The sequence below is a fragment of the Trichechus manatus genome, unplaced genomic scaffold, assembly GCF_000243295.1.
Source record: "Trichechus manatus latirostris isolate Lorelei unplaced genomic scaffold, TriManLat1.0 scaffold00036, whole genome shotgun sequence".
NCBI classification, from domain to species: Eukaryota; Metazoa; Chordata; class Mammalia; order Sirenia; family Trichechidae; genus Trichechus; species Trichechus manatus.
The window spans coordinates 13,552,915-13,574,723 of record NW_004443972.1 but is presented as its reverse complement, the minus strand read 5'-3'; the positions used below and the strand labels follow the sequence as shown (position 1 = coordinate 13,574,723).

The following is a 21,809-nucleotide window of genomic DNA, read 5'->3' as shown; positions in this document are numbered from 1 at the left end:
CAGTTTTGCCAGCATCATTTGTTAAAGAGATTGTTTCTTCCCCATTGAATGGACTTTGACCCCTTGTTGAAAATCAGCTGCCCATAGATGGATTGATTTATTTTTGGGTTCTCAATTCTATTCCATTGGTCTGTGTCTATTGATGAACCAGTATCAAGCCATTTTGATTACTGTGGCAGCATAGTATGTTTTGAAATCAGGAAGTATGAGGCCTCCTACTTTGTTCTTATTCTTCAATATTGTTTTGGCTATTTGGGGCCTCTTTCCTTTCCAGATAAAATTGGTGATTAGTTTTTTCATTTCAGTAAAAAAAAATGTTGTTGGAATTTGTATTGGTATTGCATTATATCTATAGATTACTTAGGGTACTATTGACATTTTCACAGTGTTAAATATTCTAATCCATGAGCAGAGAATGTTCTCCATTTATGTATGTGATCACTTTACATTGAGCTCATCCACTTATTCATTAAGCATTGAATGCATGTTGTTATTGTGGCTGCTGGCATTGCATGCCTTGTGCAGAAATGGTATAGCTATGACCATCCCACTTGGGATGCTTCTTCTGGTTCCCCTAGAGGTCAGACATTTTGTTGCTACTGTGAGGACAAATCAGGAAACCACTTGGATTTTCATATTCATTTCTCAAAAGAGAAAATGCTGTATTGGGAGTGAGGCTAACCCATTCTTTACAACAGACCTTCTGCTGGCAATCATTCTGCTAGTTTTCACCAGAGGTACTCTGTTCTCACCACCAAGATCTAGTCTCTTGACACAGACACAACATGACAAGCCAGAGTGGTTACATGGGCCTCTGTAAAATAAACATTAACTTCAATTGCCCCACCACATCAGCCACTTCTGCATTAGGGAACCCTGAGCAATGGTTTCAGCCCCATGAAAATAGCACACACGTGGGTGCTTCCTGTTTTCCTGTTTTGTCTCTATTTTCAGAGAAGGAAAGTAAAAACATTCCTAATAAGGACATTGCTATCACCTTTTTGCACTTGATAAGCTTGACCTTTATTTTACCACATAAGTCAGGACTAGTATATACCACAACCCTGCTAATTCTTTTCTTTTCCTCCTTCCTCCCACCTATCTCCTGCCACTTTCCCAGAAGCATAAAGCTTTCAACATCCTGCTGTCCATTAGCATAAATAAACTCAAGCTTTTAGAGTAAAAATAATTTTAATGCTATATTTGTTAAAGACTACATTAGTATAAGAGGATAAAAATATTCCTCAGTAACAGGTAAACAATGTACTTTAGAGGCAATAACATGCATTTATTGTGGTTCCCTGAAAGTCAATTATTTTAGCCATAGATTAAAACCTTAGGACTCAGCACAAGTTACATTTCCACTTCAGAAATTCTCAAACTATGCAGTGTCTCAGGATATGTACTTTCATGTTTTAATTTATTTTTCTATTGCCAATATGTTATAGGCAGATCTAAGAAAGAAAGAAACAAACAAAATATGAAGTGCCATTTAAATTCAATTTTTTCTCTATGAACCAATGAATACTGTTATTATAGATTTTCTCCTTGTTTTGTTTTTACATATCTGTTGTTAATTTAAATTTTATGTGACATTTATATAATAGATAAGAAAATACTGGGCTAAGAAGGAACAGAAATGGCAAGAAATGGAAATGAGAGATCTTCAGCGTCTGGAAGAACTGAAGAAATTAATGGCTGAACAGTCAGTGAAAGACAGAGAAAGGTAAAAGAAAAAATTTAACTTGTATGAGCAGTGGAGGTGGCGAACAGCATCTTCTGTGATGCGTTAGGATAAACAGTATTAGAGGGAGCATTTTTCTACATTTAATGTATCCTTATAATGTTAATGTTCACAAATGGATAAAATGATATATTTTAAACTATCATACTCACACCAAACCAAACCAAACCTGTTGCTGTTAAGTTGATTCCGACTCATAGCAACCCTATAGGACAGAATACAACTGCCCTATAGGGTTTCCAAGGAGAGATTGGTGGATTCAAACTGCCGACCTTTTGGTTAGCAGCTAAGCTCTTAACCACTGCGCCTCTAGGGCCCCCGTATTCAAACATGAACCTCTAATTTCCCATTTTGTTCCTTAGATTTCTGGTTTAAATCCCCACAGAGGATTTTATAGTACTTGATTGCCCACTGTGTGCATGAAATGATACTGACAGCTACAGTGACTTACTATTTTGACCCAGAGAAACTATTATTCAGATAAAAAGGGAGGCCCATTTACTGCAATCAAGGGTGGGGAAGACAAGATATAATTATGCAGTGTTATATGGTATTCATTATATTTAAAGTGTACCCTATATATGAAAAATCTGGATTCCCTACAATCATGTAACTTAAAAACTGGAAAGGATAGTTGGGATCAACTATTTCAGTCACCTCAGTTTATAAATGAATACAGAGAGGGATTAAAATTATTTTTCCAAGGTTACTGTATCAGAGTCAATCAGGAGACAGAAACAACTCAGTAATTTGAACAGGGGAAGTTTAAAGACTTATTAACTGTAACAGGAAATCTCTATTATATGAAGAGATAAAGAAAACTCTAAATAATACCCTAAAGCTGAGGGAGGGTTTCCAAGGAAGAAACAAATTTGGAAGTGGGGCTTTTCAAAGTTAGAGAAGGTGTGATTCTGGCCCACTGGATGGTGGAGTTCTTGGGTGGCCCAGGCCAAAGCTGGCCCACAGTTGCTGAGCAATCAAGAAACATCTCTCTTGGGTGCTGGCAGCCAAGGCCGTGAAGCTGTCCATTGGGATGTCTGTGAGACTTTCTAGGGATCTGCCTATGGGGGTGACTCTCATTTTGATGGGTTGCTGACCATGGAGCTATTGCTGGAAATCCATGAGTGCGGGTACCACTAGGTGTTCCCCAAGCATGCTGCTGGCAGCTGCATGGTGGGAGCAAGAAGGTAAACACTGGAACCAGGAAGTAAAGCCCCTTCCTTCTACAATGTTCCTCCACACCCTTTTCTGATAAAGCTTAACATTGTGTCAGCTGCAAAGGAGAAATAAAGGACCCATCTCCATTTTCACAGAGCAGGCAATGAAGGGTAAATTTGGAGCTGAGAGACAATAAATTGGTAATTAAACCAAAAAACCAAACCCGTTGCCGCTGCTGCCACAGATCCTGGAGTCATTTTGGTGTCACCCCCTACCTCCTGCACTCCCCCAGTGATGCCACTGTGTCACAATAAGATTCTTTTAAATAGTGATCTTCCTTTATGAATTTATGTTAGTCATTGTAAAAAAAAAAAAAAATGCCCCTTAAACTTATACAGAATTTGGGGGGTATAATCATTTTATACAAGAGGTTTACTTGTATCTAGAAAGCTTCATTTGTGACCTTTGGGACGTTATCTGAAACTGCAATCATCAAAGTTGCAGCCTGGATTTGGAATTCCAGATAGATGCCAGGTAATTTCTAAGGACTTTCTAGGTAAAATTCACATTTTTTTAGGTAGCTCAGAATTTTAGAGCTGAGTATAATCTGTTACTGAGAGAACCAAGAATATAACAAAGCCAGAGGTCAAGGCTAGGAGGTGAAGCAGCCAATGAGATACCATAAGAACAAGCACAAACTAATATAAAAGCAAATAACAGAAAACAGGCCATCCCGTGGGTCAGAAACAAAGAGGTAGACAAGAATCCCCAAACAGTGAAATACTAAAGGACAAGGCAAAGGCTGTTGTCAAAATGATGGTTAGACAGTCTTAAACTGTGTGCTAGGGTAACAAAAGACAGCCAAAGAAATTAAAACCCATTGTCGTCAATAGCGACCCTATAGGACAGAGTAGAATGGCCCCATAGGGTTTCCAAGGAGCAGCTGGTGGATTCCAAGTGCTGACCTTTCGGTTAGCAGTCGAGCTCTCAACCACTGCACCACCAGGGCTCCACAGAAATTAAAGGGGATGGGAAAAGCCAAGTAGATGTGGGCTCCCAGGATCTAGGAGACACATTTCTAATGGAATCGCCCCTCATAGCCAGGGAGCTTCTTTGATCACAGTGTCATTTCAGTCTTTTCCTTCCTGTCCGAATAATTATCAAGATTAGCAGATTCAGAACGTCAGTTGAGAAGAAGAAAAGGAAAATCAGATCAATCTATATTATGTAACAGGAAAAAATTGGCACATTATCACATAGTGACAAGAGTACGAAGGACTAGGAACCAAGAGAACTAGGTGTTAATCTTAAATCTTCTTCGAATTGTGTATGACCTGGGGAAAACCATTCACTTAACTTCTGCAAGGCTCTGTTTTGTCCTCTTTAAAATGAAGAAGTTTAAATAGGTAATTGAGGGCTAAGTGAGTCTGTCAACTTTTAAGGGTCCATGATATGTATGCTTAACTCTTATGTGAAATACTACAGATTCAGAAAATTATGGATCCAGTGCTTACATGCCAATCGGAAATCAATGAGGATGACCTTTAAAACATCAGGAAATATATGAGAAATAATTCTCAGCAAATTTTGCTTGATTAGAAATATAATCCTCATTCTGTGATTTAGAGAGATGGAGTTCCACATGTAAATATTGCTAGTAGCTTTTGCTTGTGACAATAACCAGAGATTGTGTTCTTTTGTAACAATCCTGACACTAAGAAACTTGTGTGATTCTTTAAAACATGTTCCTGCACAACTGAAATAAAATTCACAAACCTCATGTTTGATATCTTAACTGTAGACACATTTTTTTTGTATCAGAATAAGGCTTGAAAGGGTTTCCAACTCTTAAGGATTTGAAAACTTCTGTTGTTTACTTCCTTCTTCTATTTTTTAAGTTCTAGGATTAATTTTCATAAAAACAATATTCATAAATAAGCAGATATGTTAGGTTGAGCTGTATGAATCTTCAATTTTTGTAGGTCAAGTAGACAAGTTAGGAAAAGGCTCCCCCTCTGAACTGTGCAGCCCTGCACGAAGCTTGGCAGGCAGAGGACTAGCTGGATGTCATCCCCTATTAATACCTTTGGTCAGACATCACTTTTGCAGAGCACAAACTTCAGTGGTGCATGATATCCCTGCAAATAGACCTACCTAATTGTTTTAAAATACCATATATCATTCATGTTTCTTTTAAAATTTAGCTCTGTAGCCATCTGGAATTTATTTTCATGAATGACATGAGCTAAGTGTCTGACGTCCTTTCTTTCTTTTTTCTTTTGTCTAAATTGATAGCCAACTATGTCAACACCAGTTATTGAATGATTCATCCTTACCCACTGATTTGAAATGCCACCTTTATCATATATTATGTTTTCTAAATATACTTTTGCATCCATATGGACTCTTGATTAGATTATATAAAAACTGATCTATTTTTATAGTTTTATATCAATATCATGCTATTTTAATTATTCTGTTTTGTTATCTGGTAGAACAAGTCTTCACTCATTGTGCTTTTCAAAAACATCTTGGCTGTACTTGTGTCAAACTTCACGTAAAAATCTTGTTGATTTTTTGCACTGAACTTTTGTTAAGGAAAGCTGATATATATACAAATTTTATATCCAATTTAAGAACATGCTTCTGGAATAGCTCTCCAGTTCCAGTCTATTTTTAGGTCCTTTAGAAATTTCATAGTTTTTACTAATGAAGGCTTGGAAATTATTTTAGAATAGGTAGAAATTGGTGACAGAGAAACCAATTAAAAGTTTTCTTGTGAGAAAAAGTGGCAATGGGGATACAGAGGTGGTACAAAAGCAGAGAAATGTTTATGAAGTATTTAGACTAGATAAGATTTGATGACGTTTCATTGAGGATGGAGTTTGAGAAGGAGAGAGAAGGAAGCATAGCTCTGAATATTATGGAACTTTTTCAAGCCTCTTGGGTTGAAAGCTTTAGTTATTTTGTTTTTAACTGGTTTTCCAATAAATTCATTTACCTGTAGGATATATTTTTTTTATATCTTTGGTCATATTCTACAGGGTTTGAAATGTATTTTTATCTAATTTCTAAATGTTTGCATTTCATTTTTGATGTTCCAGTGGATATTGGGGTGGTTGATGAGTGAAGTAAGTCAATCACAAAAGGACAAATATTGTATGAGACCATTATTATAAAAACACAAGCAAAGGTTTACACACAGAAAAAAAAAAAACAATCTTGCCAAAAGGCAAGGTTGCTGATAGCTTTCAATTTTTCTATTTCTTTAATTTCCATGTCTTTTTATACAAATGTGTAAAAATTCATCACACTTTATGGGAAGTTACTAGCAACTGCTTTTTTAAATAAAAAATCTATTCAAGAATAATTTATATATCACAGATTCACTTATTTTAAGTGAACAATTTGATTATTTCTAGTAAATTTACGGGGTTGTGCAACTATCACTAGAGTTCAGTTTGGGAACATTTCCATCACCCCAAGGAGATCCCTCATGCCCATTTGCATGAATTCCTGATCCCACTCCCAACCCCAAGCAACCATTAATCTATTTTCTGTCTCAATGTATTTGCCTTTCCTGGACATTTTACATAGATGGAATGCATCTGGACTGTTTCACTTAGTATAATGTTGCAATGCAATGGATTGCTTTTGTGTGGCCTTTCTCACCATGGTCTTGTAACTCCCACCCAGGTGATTGGGCAGGACTGTGCAGATAGGGTAACTGTAGCCCACCAAAGGGATTGGTCAGTTTTGCCATCCCACTGGGCTTGAGATGAGCCACCCCCGAGGCAGGAAAGAGAGGATTCCACCACACCAAGGAAGAACAGCCAGGATTGGAGAGCTCCTCCTTTTGACCCAGGATCCCTGCACTGAGAAGCTCCTGGACCCAGGAGACGGAGAGCGAGCTGTAACCATGAAGATGGCAAGAAGCAGTGACAGAGAAGCAGTGGCAGAGCGAGAAAGCTAAGTGCCTTTGGGCAGAGGCAGAGGGCCAGGGAGAGGCATGCCTTCATGCACGGCTGGGAAGAGGCTGTCCTGATGGAAGAGCTGTATCCTGAGTGTCCCTGAACCTGAACTGTAACTTGTTACTTCTCTAATAAACCCCATAATTGTGAGTATTGTCTGTGAGTTTTGTGTGGCCATTGCAATGAATTATCAAACCCAGCAGAGAAGTAGGGAGTGAGGTGGGAGGGACGACTGGTGTCAGAATTGGTAAAAAGGTTGGAGAGGGGAGGCATGTCTGACCTCTGCCTCACAGGAATCAGCTTTGGGCTGTTGATCTTGATTCTCCTTTCTCCTTGTGAAGTTAGAGGAAGCCAGACACCTCCCCCATGTTGTTTTTGCAAATGTTTTTGAGATTCATCCATGTTCATTAGTTTATTACTTTTTATTGCTGGAGAGTATTTTACTTGGACATTATTTTTTAAATCTGCTTTGCAAAGCAAAATAACTTTTTCCCTGTTTGTGAGAGATTAATATTGATGTGTACGGGATGGTGCAAAAAGCAGGGTTTAAAATTTATATAAAGTATGCTATCAATTCTATAAAAGATTTAAATGTGTATCAAGGTTAAATATTCACTCACACTACTCTCAAATGTGTGAAGAATAGTAGCTTCTTTTTTTATCATTGTTTTAGGTGAATGTTTATAGGGCAAATTAGTTTCCCATTCAAAAATTTATACACAAATTGTTTTGTGACATTGGTTACAATCCCCACATTGTGTCAGTACTCTCCCCCATTCCGTTTCCACCCCAGATTATCCGTGCCCATTCATCCAGTTTTTCTTTTTCTTTCTGCCTTCTCATCTTTGCTTTTGTGCCAAGTGTTGCCCACTTGGTCTCATATACCTGATTGACTAAGAAGCACTTTCCTCACATGTGTTTTTGTCTGTTTTATAGGCTCATCTAATCTTCGGCTAAAAGGTAGACTTTGGGAATGGCTTCAGATCTGAGTTAGCAGGGTGTCCGGGGGCCATAGATTCAGTGATTCCTCTGTCAGACCAATAAGTCTGCTCTTTTGTGTGTATGTATGAATTTAATTTTATTCTACATTTTTTTCCTGCTCTGTCCAGAACCCTCTATCGTGATCCCTGTCAGAGCAGTTAGTGGTGGTAGCTGGACGCCATCTAGTTCTTCTGGGCTCAGGCTGGTGGAGGCTGTGGTTCATGTGGTCCATTAGTCCTTAGGACTAATATTTTCCTTGTATCTTTGGTTTTCTTCATTCTCCTTTGCTCCAGACAGGATGGGACCAATAGAAGTATCTTAGACGGCTGCTTGCAAGCTTTTAAGACCTGTTGTGGATTGAATTGTGTCCCCCCAAAATGTGTGTCAGGTTGGCTAGGCCATGATTCCCAGTATTGTGTGATTGTCCACCATTTTGTCAACTGTTGTGATTTTCCTACGTGTTGTAAATCCTACCTCTATGATGTTAATGAGGCAGGATTAGAGGCAGTTATGTTAATGAAGCAGGATTCAATATACAAGATTAGGTTGTATCTTGAGTCAATCTATTTTGAGATATAAAAGAGAGAAGTGAGCAGAGAGACATTGGGACCTCATGCCACCAAGGAAGTGTTATCAGGAGCAGAGCATGTCCTTTGGACACGGGGCGCCTGTGCTGAGACACTCCTAGACCAGGGAAGATTGATGATAAAGACCTTCCTCCAGAGCCGACAGAGAAAGAAAGCCTTCCCCTGGAGCTGTCGCCCTGAATTCAGACTTCTAGCCTACTAGACTGTGAGAGAATAAAATTCTATTCATTAAAGCCATTCACTGGTGGTATTTCTGTTATAGCAGCATTAGATAACTAAGACAAGACCCCAGATGCTACTCACCAAAGTAGGATGTAGAACATTTTCTTTATGAACTGTTATGCCAACTGACCTAGATGTTCCCTGAGACCAAGGTCCCTAGCCCTCAGCCCCAATAACTCATTTCCTCAAGGTGTTTAGATGTGTCTAGGAAGTTTCTATGACTTTGCCTTGCTCAAGTTGTACTGACTTCTCCTATATTGCGTGTTGTCTTACCTTCACCAAAGTTAACACTTGTCTACTATCTAGTTAGTGATTTCCCCCTCCACCCTTCTCCTCCCTCATAACCATCAAAGATTGTTTTTTTTTTTTTCTGTGTGTAAACCTTTGCTTGTGTTTTTATAATAATGGTCTCATACAATATTTGTCCTTTTGTGATTGACTTACTTCACTCATCATAATGTCCTCCAGACCATGTTGTGAGATGTTTCATGCATTCATCATAGTTCTTTGATGTTGTGTAGAATTCTGTTGTGTGTATGTACTGTTTACCCATTCATGTGTTGATGGGCACTTAGATTGTTTCCATATTTTTGCTGCTGTGAATAATGCTGCAATGAATATGAGTGTACATATGTCTATTCATGCGACAGCTCTTATTTCCCTAGCATATATTCTTAGGAGTGGGATTGCTGGATCGTATGGATTTCTATTTCTAGCTTTTTAAACAGGTGCCATGTCATTTTCCATAGTGGTGTACCATTTTACATTCCCATTAGTAGTGCATAAGAGTTCCAATCTCCCCATAGTCTCTCCAATATTTAGTATTTTCTGTTTTTCTGATTCATGCCAGTAATGTTGGGGTTAGACAGTAGCTCATTGTAGTTTTGATTTACACTTCTCTAATGGCTAACGATTGCGAGCATTTCCTCATGTGTCTGTTAGCTGCCTGAATGTCTTCTTTGATGAAGTGTCTGTTCGTATCCTTTGCCTATTTTTTGATTGGTTTATTTGTCTTTCTGTTGTTGAGAAGTTGAAGTATTCTAAAGATTTTAGAGATTAGACCCTTGTTGGATATGTTGTAGCCAAAAATTTTTTCCCGTGTCTGTAGATTCTCTTTTTACTCTCAAATGTGTGAAGAATAGTAGCTTCTTATCTTCTCTCTAACAGATCTCAACTTCCTAATGAGTCTCTTCCTGCAAGGCAGTTGGAAAAAAAGTAAACTTTTAAACTAAAAATATCTCAGACTCTTTCATTTCAAAATGGTCTCATTTCAGAGTATATCAACCTTTTTGGGGAGAAAGTACAAATTCCAATCACTTTTGGGGAGTAAGACAGACTCCTGCAATGGAGGGCCAGGTAGCTGGTCTGCCTGCAGGTTTTGACTCCCCTCAGAGTCCTCACTACCCTTGGTAAATTCATCCTACTCCTCTACCTCCCCAGGGTGTAATGCAATGTGGTCCGATAGAAATATTATGTGAGTCACATATGTGATTTTACATTTTGTAGTTGCCAGTTTTTTAAAAAATAGAAACAAACAGGTGAATTAACTTTAATAATTTATTTTATTTAACCCAATATATCAAAAAATATGTCAATATGCCATCAGTGTAAAAATTATTAATGAATTATTCTACATTTTTTTTCTTACTAAGTCTTTGGATTGAACTAGCCACATTTCAAGTAAATAACCTCATTTGGTTAATGTATACCTTATTGCACAGCAGAGTATAGGGTAAAGCTTAGCAGCCTACTCCCCTGGAGGATTGGGTGCCTGATCTCCCTGCAGATTCTGACTCCCTTCAGGGCTCTTGCTATCCTTGCCAGTATTTCCTCTGTGTCTCTTGTCCATGGGAATAGGCCTCGGTCTTCGTGGAATCTATTAGTAACTATTTAGCCTTAGGGTATGGACCAGTATATTACCTTTGGTCCTAAGGGTACCCTCTTCAGTGGGTTTCTCTTTCCTCTTCAGGTCTTGTCAGCCCCTAGTCTTCCTAGCACCTGGTGAGTCACCTGGAAGATTCTGGATCTCCAATAAGACTTTGTGCAATCCATGGGAGACAAATGTTTTCTCATGCTATCTCTAGACACTTCCTTCTGTTCCTATGTCATATTGGACAGGATATCATGATAAATGCACGGCTTCTCTGGGAGGTATTTTATGCCAGGAAAGTTGAAAACTAGCCCCCATGTCCTTGGATTTCCCCACATGTATCACAATGTTTTTCCTAAGTCCCCAATCATAATGTTTTGATTCACTAGAGGGTAGAAAGTGATGTTGCTAGCATCTGAGCACTTCATCTCTCTCTCTTTTCCATAAAAGTGGAATGCTGAATGGAAATATGATTTTCAGGAGAAAAAAGAAATATATGATGTTAATATTTTCAAAACGTTATATCTGCAATATCGATACAAAGAAAAAGTCTAGAAAGAAACATAACTATGATAATATTTTTTGTCTCTAGATAATGAAATGAAGACAATTTTTATTTTCTTCTTTGTATTTCTATATTTTCACAAATTTCCACAATGAACATACATTTCTGATATTAAGAAAAAACATCTTATTTTAAAACTAAAAAACAAAATGTACTTTGCCAATATCACTGATTATCTGGCTGTGGGCTTCAAATTGATGGGCAAATTGGAAAATAATTTGAAATGTGTAGAAGTTAGTCTACTGATCCAAATATAAAAGTATTAAATAGAAGATACCTTCGGTTTTTCAGGTAACAGAATTGCAGTCTCCAAAACAGACGTAGGAACGTACACTTAAAAAAAAAAATTATTTCACCATATAATGTTTCTACCTTTTATTACCTAATTTCTCTAATTCTACACCCCAGGTCCTTTTCTAGCCATCCCACCCCCCTGCCATTTGACCTCCTTTGGCCCTCCCCAGAGCCTTCTTTTCCTCCCTACCTCTGGAAGTGAAACTCTCCCTTTTCTACGTGGTAATTCTTTCCTTCTTTTAAAGCCTGGCTTTGGCTGCACTCAGGCCCCACAGCCTCCGTAGACAAACCCTGTTGGAGCCAAGTCCTCAGCCTGATTGCTGCAGTTGTGTGTAGCTCTGTATGGTTCTTGTGGTTTTGTGATGATCCTGCTTCTTTTGTTTTAAACATATTTACCCTGTCTCCAAAAACACTTTCTTTACTGAGTCTTACTTACGTTGGCTAATCAAAGATTCTACCTACAGGGAGGGGTAGGAAGCAAGGATATCTAATGGTCACATCTCACTGGCATATTTCCTTAACATCACTGCTTCCCATTACCATTGAAAGTTGCAAAGCAACACGCAGGAATTAGATCGTCCTTCCATGCACTGGGTACCCCCTCCCCTTGTCATTATGACATTTTGTAAACGCTCATTAAAATGTTCAATCTTTTCTAAAGTTTGGCTCTCTTGTAGTTAACATACTCCACATTTGCCAATTATATTTTTCTACAAGGATATATATAATTGTGGGCTTTCATTTACTTTATTACTATTTCTTGTAAGTTAATAGCCTACCTTTTCCATTTTATCTCCTTTGTGATAATTTTGATGTATTTTTAAGAAAAATTTAACTGCATGCTTAGATGATAATTCTAAATATTTCTACATGCAGATTTACTTAGCTAATCAATTCCTCTGGATATCCCTTCATAACTAGAAGGCTAAAGCTGAGCACAACCAACAAATGGAGGGTTGTAAGACCTTTATTGGAGCCTTGGTAGCGCAGTAGTTAAGCTCTCAGCTGCTAACCAAAAGGTTAGCAGCTGGAACACATCAGGCGCTCCTCGGGAGAAAGATGTGGCAATCGGCTTTTGTCAAGATTACAGTCTTGAAAACCCTATGGGGCAGTTCTACTCTGTCCTATAGTGTCACTTTGAGTTGGAATCAACTCAGCACACAATAAGAAGACCTTTATCAGTCAAGCTAATGTAATACAAGAGTAGTGATTCTGATCTTTGCTACATTAGAACCACCTGAGGAGCTTTCAAAATTCCTGCCGCCCAGGCTAGACCCCTGGTCAATTACGTCAGAAGCCCTGGGCGTGGGGCTCAGGCCTCACTTTTTTTGTAAATCCCCAGGGAATTCCAAAGTGCAGCTAAGTTTGAGGACCAGGGTACTAGAGTTCTTTCCTTACTTTCTGAAGTGTGAGCCCCAAATTATCTACTGGGTTCTTGAGAGGACTCCACCTTTATGCCCATAATTTCTATTTTCCCAGTGCTGTGTGTACCCTTACTGAAATAGTTCAATGAAGTCATGTAGGTGAAACTTTATATTCATGGAGGAGTTTATCAATTCTAGAAATCCTTGTCAAGCACAAATCTTCCATGGTTTTCTTTAAGCGAACAGTTGTTTGTGTGTATTTTAATATGAAGAAGGCATTGCTTTCTATAGTAACAGACACTAGTTTTTAATTATTTTTTCCAAAATGACAGAGTTTTCCTGTGTGGTAAAATAATAAACATTTGGAGTTTAAGATTGAAATGACCATTTGGGAAGGAAGAGGCTAGAGCCAGCTGCCTTTCTAACACTAAATTGGCTTTGCTAATCTAGTGCATGTTGGGGTGCTTGCCAACAGCAGGGAATTGACTGTTACTGCGTTTTCTAAGTAGTAAAACCAGATGTTTCTCTCTATTTTCCATGTCTTTTCTTAACAATTGCAAAAGTCAGCATGTTGTCTTGGAAGACATCAAGGGCATTTAAAGTGGGTTCATAGTCCAATCTTTGAAAATTTTAAAGAGTATGTTTAGAAAAGAGACTTCAACAGAAACTTTACAAACATTTGTTATATTTTTGCTTCTCCGCATGAGACTTCCCAAAATTAGTGGGAATGCTCTTGTTCATTAAATCTCTCTCAACCAAATCCTCATTCTTATGGATGTGCCAAATAATGTAGACCAAAGATATCTGTGAGCCATTAAACTGACTTAGTTCTTAGTAAGACTGTCTGTTTTAGTTTTTAAATGTATATTAGAAAAATGCAATGCAAATTAGCATTAATTAGAAGGACTGAAAATGACCTCAATGATAGCCACATCATCTTCCAACTTAGGTAATTTTTCTGAAAAAAAAAAAAATAAAGAAAAACACTTATAATCTGATCATTAATATAACATAACTAAGAATGTGTGCGTGTGTGTATTTTTGTGTTGGAAGACAAGACATGGATACGGAGATCATTTGGACATCATTGTAGTAGCCCTTGAGTGGATGTTAGCTAAGGAAGCATGACTGACAGAAGGAAGGTAGGAAATTTATGGACAACACAATGTACAGTAATTTTAATGTGAAAATTAACAAACAAGCTTATGCCAGTGGGCAGACGGAGCACCAGCTGAGTAGAGACGGTACAGCTGAAGGTCATTCTAGTGGTGTTGGATGACAATTTAGCTCCTGATGTATGCTAGTCTGGCTGCAGACCAATGATCCTTTCCAAACCTCGAGCAATTGAAGACTGCCTTTTGTTTAGTATCTTGGGCTGCTTTTGCATTATTATTTACAACACTGGCTTTTGATTCTAGAAATCTTTGTTCATTAAAACAGCTTCTGGATTTCTACTGTATGCCAAGTATCTCTGCCTGCTGTGGTTACTCTTTTAGGACATAAAATAGATTGTCAGTGGGTGTATGTTTGGTCGAGGGCAGGCAATATTCAGAAATCCCTTATAATGTATTTCTTATGCAAAATGAGCATTAATGATGGATGTTTATTTCATATATATGTATCAATGAAGTGACCACAGAATTCCAAATATGACATCTAGGTGCTACTAACCAAGCATAAGTCTATTTGGGAATCGGTTATCTTATATTCTCTTCCACCCTCACAACGGCTTTTTTCTTGGTTCATAATTAGTGCTCCAGGTATTTGAAAGTTCCTCTTTGGGTAATAGGTTGTTTTGAAACTGCGTTACCTTTCTCCCCTTGAACATTGCACCAGTGTGGAGGTAAATGATTTGCTGTTCTTCCTCAGCAACAAAGGGCTGCTGCGTTTCCAATGCCTCAGACAGTATTTGTGAGTGAAGTGAAGGTAACCGTTATATACATTATTGATGGCTTTATCACTAACCTCTTAGCTAGGGAGTTTACTAAGCACTTCTCAGTAATGAAAAACTGCCCTCTTAGGGATAAATTTTAGGACGATTTTACAAAGCCGCAGGGCTAGATAGGCAGAAATGTAGCAGCAATGCTTAAACGAAGGAAGTATAAAGACATGGATTGGGAGAATGTAATGGTAAGTTTTCCAAAATGCCACTGCTGTGGTGGGTACAATATAGCTTCAAGCATTTGATATCTATCCTTTGTTTGGAACTGTCCCTGCAAAAAATATATATACTGCTACTGTTGTTGTTGTTAGGTGCTGTCAAGTCAGTTCTGACTCATAGAGACCCCGTGTACAGTAAAATGAAACACTGCCCAGTCCTGCGCCATCCTCACAATCATTGCTATGCTTAAGCCTATCGTTGCAGCCACTGTGTCAGTCCATCTCAATGAGAGTCTTCCTCTTTTTCGCTGACTCTCTACTTTACAAGCATGTTGTCCTTCTCCAGGGACTGGTCCCTCCTAATAACATGTCCAAAGTATGAAACATAGTCTCGCCATCCTTGCTTCTAAGGAGCATTCTGGCTGTACTTCTTCCAAGGCAGATTTGTTTGTTCTTCTGGCAGTCCATGGTATACTCAAGATTCTTCGCTAATACCATAATTCAAAGGCATCAATTCTTCTTCGGTCTTCCTTATTCATCGTCCAGCTTTCGCACACATGTGAGGCGATTGCAAACACCAGGGCTTGGGTCCATCGCACCTTAGTCCTCAATGTGACGTCTTTGCTTTTTAACAGGTTAAAGAGGTCTTTTGCAGCAAATTTGCCCAATGCAATATGTCGTTTGATTTTTTGACTGCTGCTTCTATGGGCGTTGATTGTAGATCCAAGTAAAATTAATACCGCTACTAACCTGTTGCTGTCGAGTCGATTCTGACTCATAGCGACCCTATAGCGACCCTATACTGCTACTAGGAAATATTTAATAAGAATTATAAGGTTAGTACAGAGAGCATGTTTACAGTCTGGACTATTTTCTTACTTCATATATATTAATATGAATTTTATAAACTCATACAATTTTAGATCTGGGAAGAATCTTAGATATCTAGTTCAACCTTTTTGTATTAATTAGGGTTTTAGTCTGCAAACAACAGTAATCATTTCTAGTTGAATTATGCAGTAAAAAGATTTTATTGAAAGACATTTGGGCAGTTCTCAGAAGAACCAATAAGGCTGCAGAACCAAGCTTAGAAAATAGTTGGGAAAAATGGTGACTGGGAAGTGAGGAAGGATCCAGTATTGTAATCCACTCTTCCACAGAATCAACCCAGTGAGTCCAACCACAGAACATTAGAGGCTACGACCTGCACTTCTTCCTCTGCTGTCTCTGGACACAGGGCATCACTGGTAGCAACCCTGCCTTTGTTCATATTCCCACCATTGCTGCCACTGCCCATTGCCTTAGCAGATTCTCCATGGGCTCTGTTTCTTTACATCACTGGATTCTGATTGAAGCATCTGATTGAACTCAAATCACATGCTCATCCTCTGACTGCAAAGGAAACTAGGAAAGCAGGTGTCTGGCATTAGCTTATGCTGAGGATTTCTTGAAAAAAGAAAAGGGGGGCTCAGAAGCTGAGCAAAAAGAAAAATAAAATTATATGAAATTAAAGTTTGTGTCCATGAGTAAAGTTTTATTGGAACACAACCACATCCATTCGTCTACGGCTGCTTTCATGTGCCACATGGCAGGATTGAGTAGTTGTCTCACAAAGCCTAAAATACTTATTATCTGGACCTTTGCAGAAAAAGCTTGCTGACCTCAGGTATAGAGGGATGGCAGAAGAAGGAAAGGGTATTAATGCTGCTGCTTAAAAAGTTAATATTCTTATTTCCTGGGGTTTTATCCTTAACTAACCTCTAGATAAACCAAACTGGGATGAAGAAAAGTTAGGAAAACTTGACATTCTATTAAACCTAATGCAGCATTCTCTTCTCTGATTGCATTCCCTTTTGGTCTATTCCCTTTCATGGTAAGGCACTCAGAACTCTAGGTATAATCTCACCCTCCTGCCAAAGCAGAGCAGAATTATAAATTTCTTTATCAGAAATACACACGTTAATTAATTTTGCCCAAGGTGACAAAGCTTTTGTGCATGTGTGTATGGATCACCTTTTTAAATTCATATTGAACTAATGACCATCTTTTTCTTTTCTCCCACCTAATTTTTCTGTAACTTTTAATTCTGATATAATTTCAAGCTTAAAGGAGAGTTGCAAGAATAGTATAAACAACTTCTATACACTTTTTACTCAGATTTACTAATTGTTAGTATTTTGCCCTATTTGCTTTGTCATTTGTGCTCTTGCTCGTTCTCTATACATACACTTTTTCTTTTATTTTTTTGGCCATACCATTTGAACGAAAGTTGCAGACATCATGACATTTTACTGATAAACACCTTGGCATGAATCAGCTAAGAATAAAGACAATCTCCTATATAACCACAACACCATGATCACACCTAAGGAAATGAACAAAATTCTATATCATCTAGCATTCAATTCATATTCAAACTCCCCTAATTACCACAAGAATGTTTCTTCTAGCTCCCTCCAAACTAAGATAACCACATGAAGAAAATAATTTTCTGGAATAATACTCTGTATATGCTCATTGGAGTGTCTTCCAAGGGGAAAAGAACTGAAAAGAAATCCCAAACTTCACTCAGCTGGTTTATTATTAGTGGTAACATTGGTATTGCAATTTTGAAATATTTAATTTGTGGTAGGATAAAGCATGCAAATGAGCATATTAATGTTACTAGGACTAAACTTTGTAAAAGAAAAAGATGCTAATACTAAATTAAAACTGTAACATTAGATATAAAATGGAAATACCAATAAAGCCTTATGATTTTTTTTCTTTTTTAAAACACATTTCCCTCTGTCCACAGAAAGGTCTGGAAACAAGACTCTTGAGTAGCAGTAAGCAAACCTAGTACCTAAACATTGATTTCTAAACATTCTTTTCCATCTGTAGGAACCAGAGCTAATTAAAAACAAACGGCTGATTCCAGGTCTAGAGCAAGGGAATTATAAGGTGAGCCTAGGCTGTATTATTGTCCTAGCTAATAAATGTGGAAGAAATGAATAGAAAATGACCATTTTTCATTACGAGTCAGAATCAGCTTGATGACAGTGGTTTTTTTTTTTTTTTTTAATGTAATAGTTAATACAGGAAAAGATCATCAATGGATGCTAAAACTTTTAGATGACAGATTTTTGAGGAATAGGATATTTACACAGAGTCAAAGTAGCTCTCCATGGATTACTTACTAAATGAAAAGGAGAGAGTGGAATATATCCTTGCAATGCAGAGATCTGGCTGTCATCACCTTAACCAAGTATGCAAACTTAGCATCACAAATAGTGGGACAAGCTGATATCATGCCTAATGATATGATGCAATATGAAGCACATCAGCATTTTGCCAAAAATATTTTACCTGAATCTAATCCCTTTTCTAGTCTAGGATTCGGCAAACATTTATTGGAAAGGGCCAGATTGTAATTATCTTAGGCATTGCAAACCACACGGTCTCTGTCACAACTGCTCAGCTCTGCCATTACAGTGTGAAGGCAGCCATAGGCAATATGTAAATGGATGGGTGTGGCTGTGTTCCAATAAAACTTAATTTACAAAAACAGATGGTGGGCTGGATTTGGCCTTGGGGGGTAGTTTGCCAGCCCCTGGTTGAGACCTAATTTACCGTTTACAAGAAATTCAGGAGACAGAGGAACGAAAGGAAATAGACACCAAAAGGAAATAATCAGGCAAATCCAAAATGAGAGCTGCTCTATCTTAACTGCATCAAAAAGTCAAGTTCATGGGAAAAAAAAAAAGTGATGCAACTGTTTAGGCTAAAATAAACTAATGAGACATGAAAACCAATTTCAGTGTGTGAACCTTGGTAACAATCATCGTTTTTATACATGGTGCTGCTAAGTCCTTTCTCCCCAGCCCTGTCATTGTGCAGCTGATTTTTTGGACCAAAGTGCAGAAGCCTACAATTATCATCTCCTCTCCTTTAGAATCATTTGTGATCACTACCACAATGACTTGTTTGAGAGTTTCTCAACCCTCTTGAGCTGCTTTTCAAAGCCTCATGACATAAAATCAATCCTATTTTTCTCTGAACTTGTGATTAAAATCATTAAGAAAGCAAGTGTATGAAGAGAGAGATAAAAGGAAAGACAAAGACAAAGATGCCTATGCTTTAATATCCAATCTATAATTATCATTAGCCACAAGCAGGAGGTTTGTTTCACCTGACTCTTTTTATTCCCCCAAGAAAAAGAAAACTTTGCTTGTTCCCAGTAACAAACTAAGCAGGTGACTGTATTTTTACTAATAATTGTCATAAAATGATCTTCCTTATTAACCTGCAATTTTCCTATGAGACAGGAGTTGGAGTTAAAAATCTCAATTTATTTCAGAAACTGTCATCCACAAGCATTTAAGATGTTATAGAAAAATAATTTAAAATAACTTACAAACTGAAAACTCATTTTAAAGTGATGTGAAGACTTTTTTTTTACTAAAACTACTTACAAAAACCTTATTTTCCAAGCATAAAGTATATACTTAAGAGCAAACTAATGAAACCCAGTAAGGTTTTTTATGTTGTTGTTACCTCCGTTGAGTCAGCATCTGACTCATGGCAATCCCGTGTGTTACAGAGTAAAACTGCTCCATAGGGTTTTCGTGGCTGTCATCTTTACGGAAGTAGTTCACCAGTGCTTTCTTCTGGGAAGACACTGGGTGGGTTTGAATCACCAGCCTGTAGGTTAGCAGCTGATTGCAAACCTCTTGTGCCACCCAAGCTTCTAAGATTCTTATAGACCAAGAAAATTTTTCTAAATTCCTAGTTTCCTGCATGACACTCTTCTGTTCTCCCCTTAAAGCCTTTAGAGCAGACCTCTTTACACTTAACTAATCTTATGGATCTCAAGGTCCCTACCTCTATTTTCTACTCTTGGTTTGGTCCCCTTCTCTCTTAGAAAGTCATTTTTATGAGGACAAAGCTGCTTCAAAATCAAGATGTCTGAATTCCTTCATCATAATGGAAGATTTCTCCTGCTTTTGTTCTTTAAAGGAGAAGACAGTTGAGTTTTACAATGGCTTTTCAGTTCTGCTTAACAAAGGGATAAAGGGTGTGCTGCTGGTAACATATACAATCAAACTTAAGATAAATTTAAACGTAATTCACTGTTTCTGCTTTTTCTATCCTACAAACCAAATTAAAGGATGATAGCTCTGAATGATCATTTCTAATGTGTAAAAGAGATCTTGAGGCCATTGCATGCGTTACCTGAAGATATAAGTCAAAAAGTTCAGTGAAACGTCAGGCATTACTAGGAAAGGGAGAAAAAGCCTGAACTGACACATGTATGAAATCATCATGAATTTGCATTTGGGGGTACTGCATGATTCCTGATGTGATTTAGAAAATGTTGAGTAAAATGGCCAGGAAGTCGAGCCGTTCTTTGAAGAGAGGCAGAGTTGATAGATTGAGCCTGTAGTTTGGGAACACAATGGTGATATTATTTTAAATCTATCAGCTATTTAATCAATACATTTAATAATTATTATTGAGTACCTAACATCTTAGCATACAGAAATGAACAAGAAAGTCACAGTCCCTGTCCTCAAGGACCTTACAATTTAGTTGGACATTCAGACAAGAGAATAGACAAATATCCTCCGTGGGGGCGAGCACGAAGTGCCATGGGAATATATAGGAGCAGCACATAAACCAGGCAGGGTGTGGGTAAGTCAGGAAGTCTTCATGGCAAAAGAAAAATGTCTTACAGGAACGGGAAATGGCCTTCCATCAAATATTCATGGCAATTTTAAGAAACCGAAAGTAATTTCGTATAGTTGAAACAAAGTTTGGAGTGGGTTGGGGAAACATTATGGTGCAAGAAGAGAATGTTTAAATAAGTTCAGGCCACATTATGGAAATCCTTATAAGTCTTAAATCTTATAGCGTTTGAGTTGGGTAAATTCTGACTGGTTTAAGTAATTGATAATTATAATTAATTGTATTAAGTAATTAATGAATGCATTTAGTGGTTTATACACTTCTTATTTCAAAAAGAATTTTAATGCCTGCATAAAGCTTTAACAAATTCTGTGATACTGGAAGAACCTTGTATAGAAACTAAATCTACCATTAGAGCGATAGTGAGAACTAGGGAAGTAATTACCCTAAGAGGCTGCACATATTAATATATAAATGGACTCAAAATGTGATTAGACTCACAAATGGACCTAGTAGGTTATTAGGGGAAGTCGTTTATTTGAGGCCCTCACATCCTCTCTCACAAAAATGATCCCACTGCCATTATCAAAAACAGAGTTTAGACAGGCTGTTTCTTTGGTCGGTTGGGTATACTGTGTCTTAGAGATTTATATCTTTGTGTCTTAGGTATATATATCCATCTGTTTGGTGTAGCCTTAGTAAATATGATCTTCAATTGAGCTTAGAAATCTGGACAATATTTAGAAATCTAGGGTCCATATCTATTTGTGGGAAATATTCAGACATGCTGTCTTCCATTGACTGTATTTTTGGGTGACTTTTTTGTAATAAGACTCTCTAGCTTCTATAAGATCATTGATTAAAATGACTGATTAAAAACAACCTTAGAAATAAAAGAACCTTAAGATAATTCTCTCTCACTGAATTCTTCCAAAGTTATTCTTTCAACAAAATGCTGTAAGTTGAATCCTTCTTGTCTTATCCTGAGTGGAAACAGAGAACAATGGCTCCTCTGTACAAAATTCCGAATAGTTCTGCAAGATCACTTTCAGTTTCCCATTAGCCTTATCATTGCCATGTAAGGGGTCTTACTTTCTTTAGATTTTCCTGAGTCAATTTCCTGATCCTTTAATAGTGTTTGCTGACCTCCTCCATAATTCCCTCTAAGAATTCAAGTATTGATTCTAACACATTTAATGATCTCCCTTTCTGGTGTTTTAGTAGATTCTGAGCAGGGCTTAAATTGTAGCTATTTTGAGTTAAGGTTAGCCTATCAAAGTAACTAT

At 37.6% G+C, this 21,809-nt stretch overlaps 1 protein-coding gene across 2 annotated transcripts in view; it reads left to right on the top strand.

Annotated features, from left to right (window-relative positions):
- Nucleotides 1-21,809, top strand: part of CCDC148 (coiled-coil domain containing 148) — a 293,851-nt gene that overhangs the window by 237,658 nt on the left and 34,384 nt on the right. For both annotated transcript variants that reach the window (XM_004375405.1, XM_012555281.2), the window contains one exon: nucleotides 1,608-1,726. In XM_004375405.1, coding sequence (XP_004375462.1) covers nucleotides 1,608-1,726 — 119 coding nt within the window. The remainder of the gene's footprint in view (nucleotides 1-1,607; nucleotides 1,727-21,809) is intronic.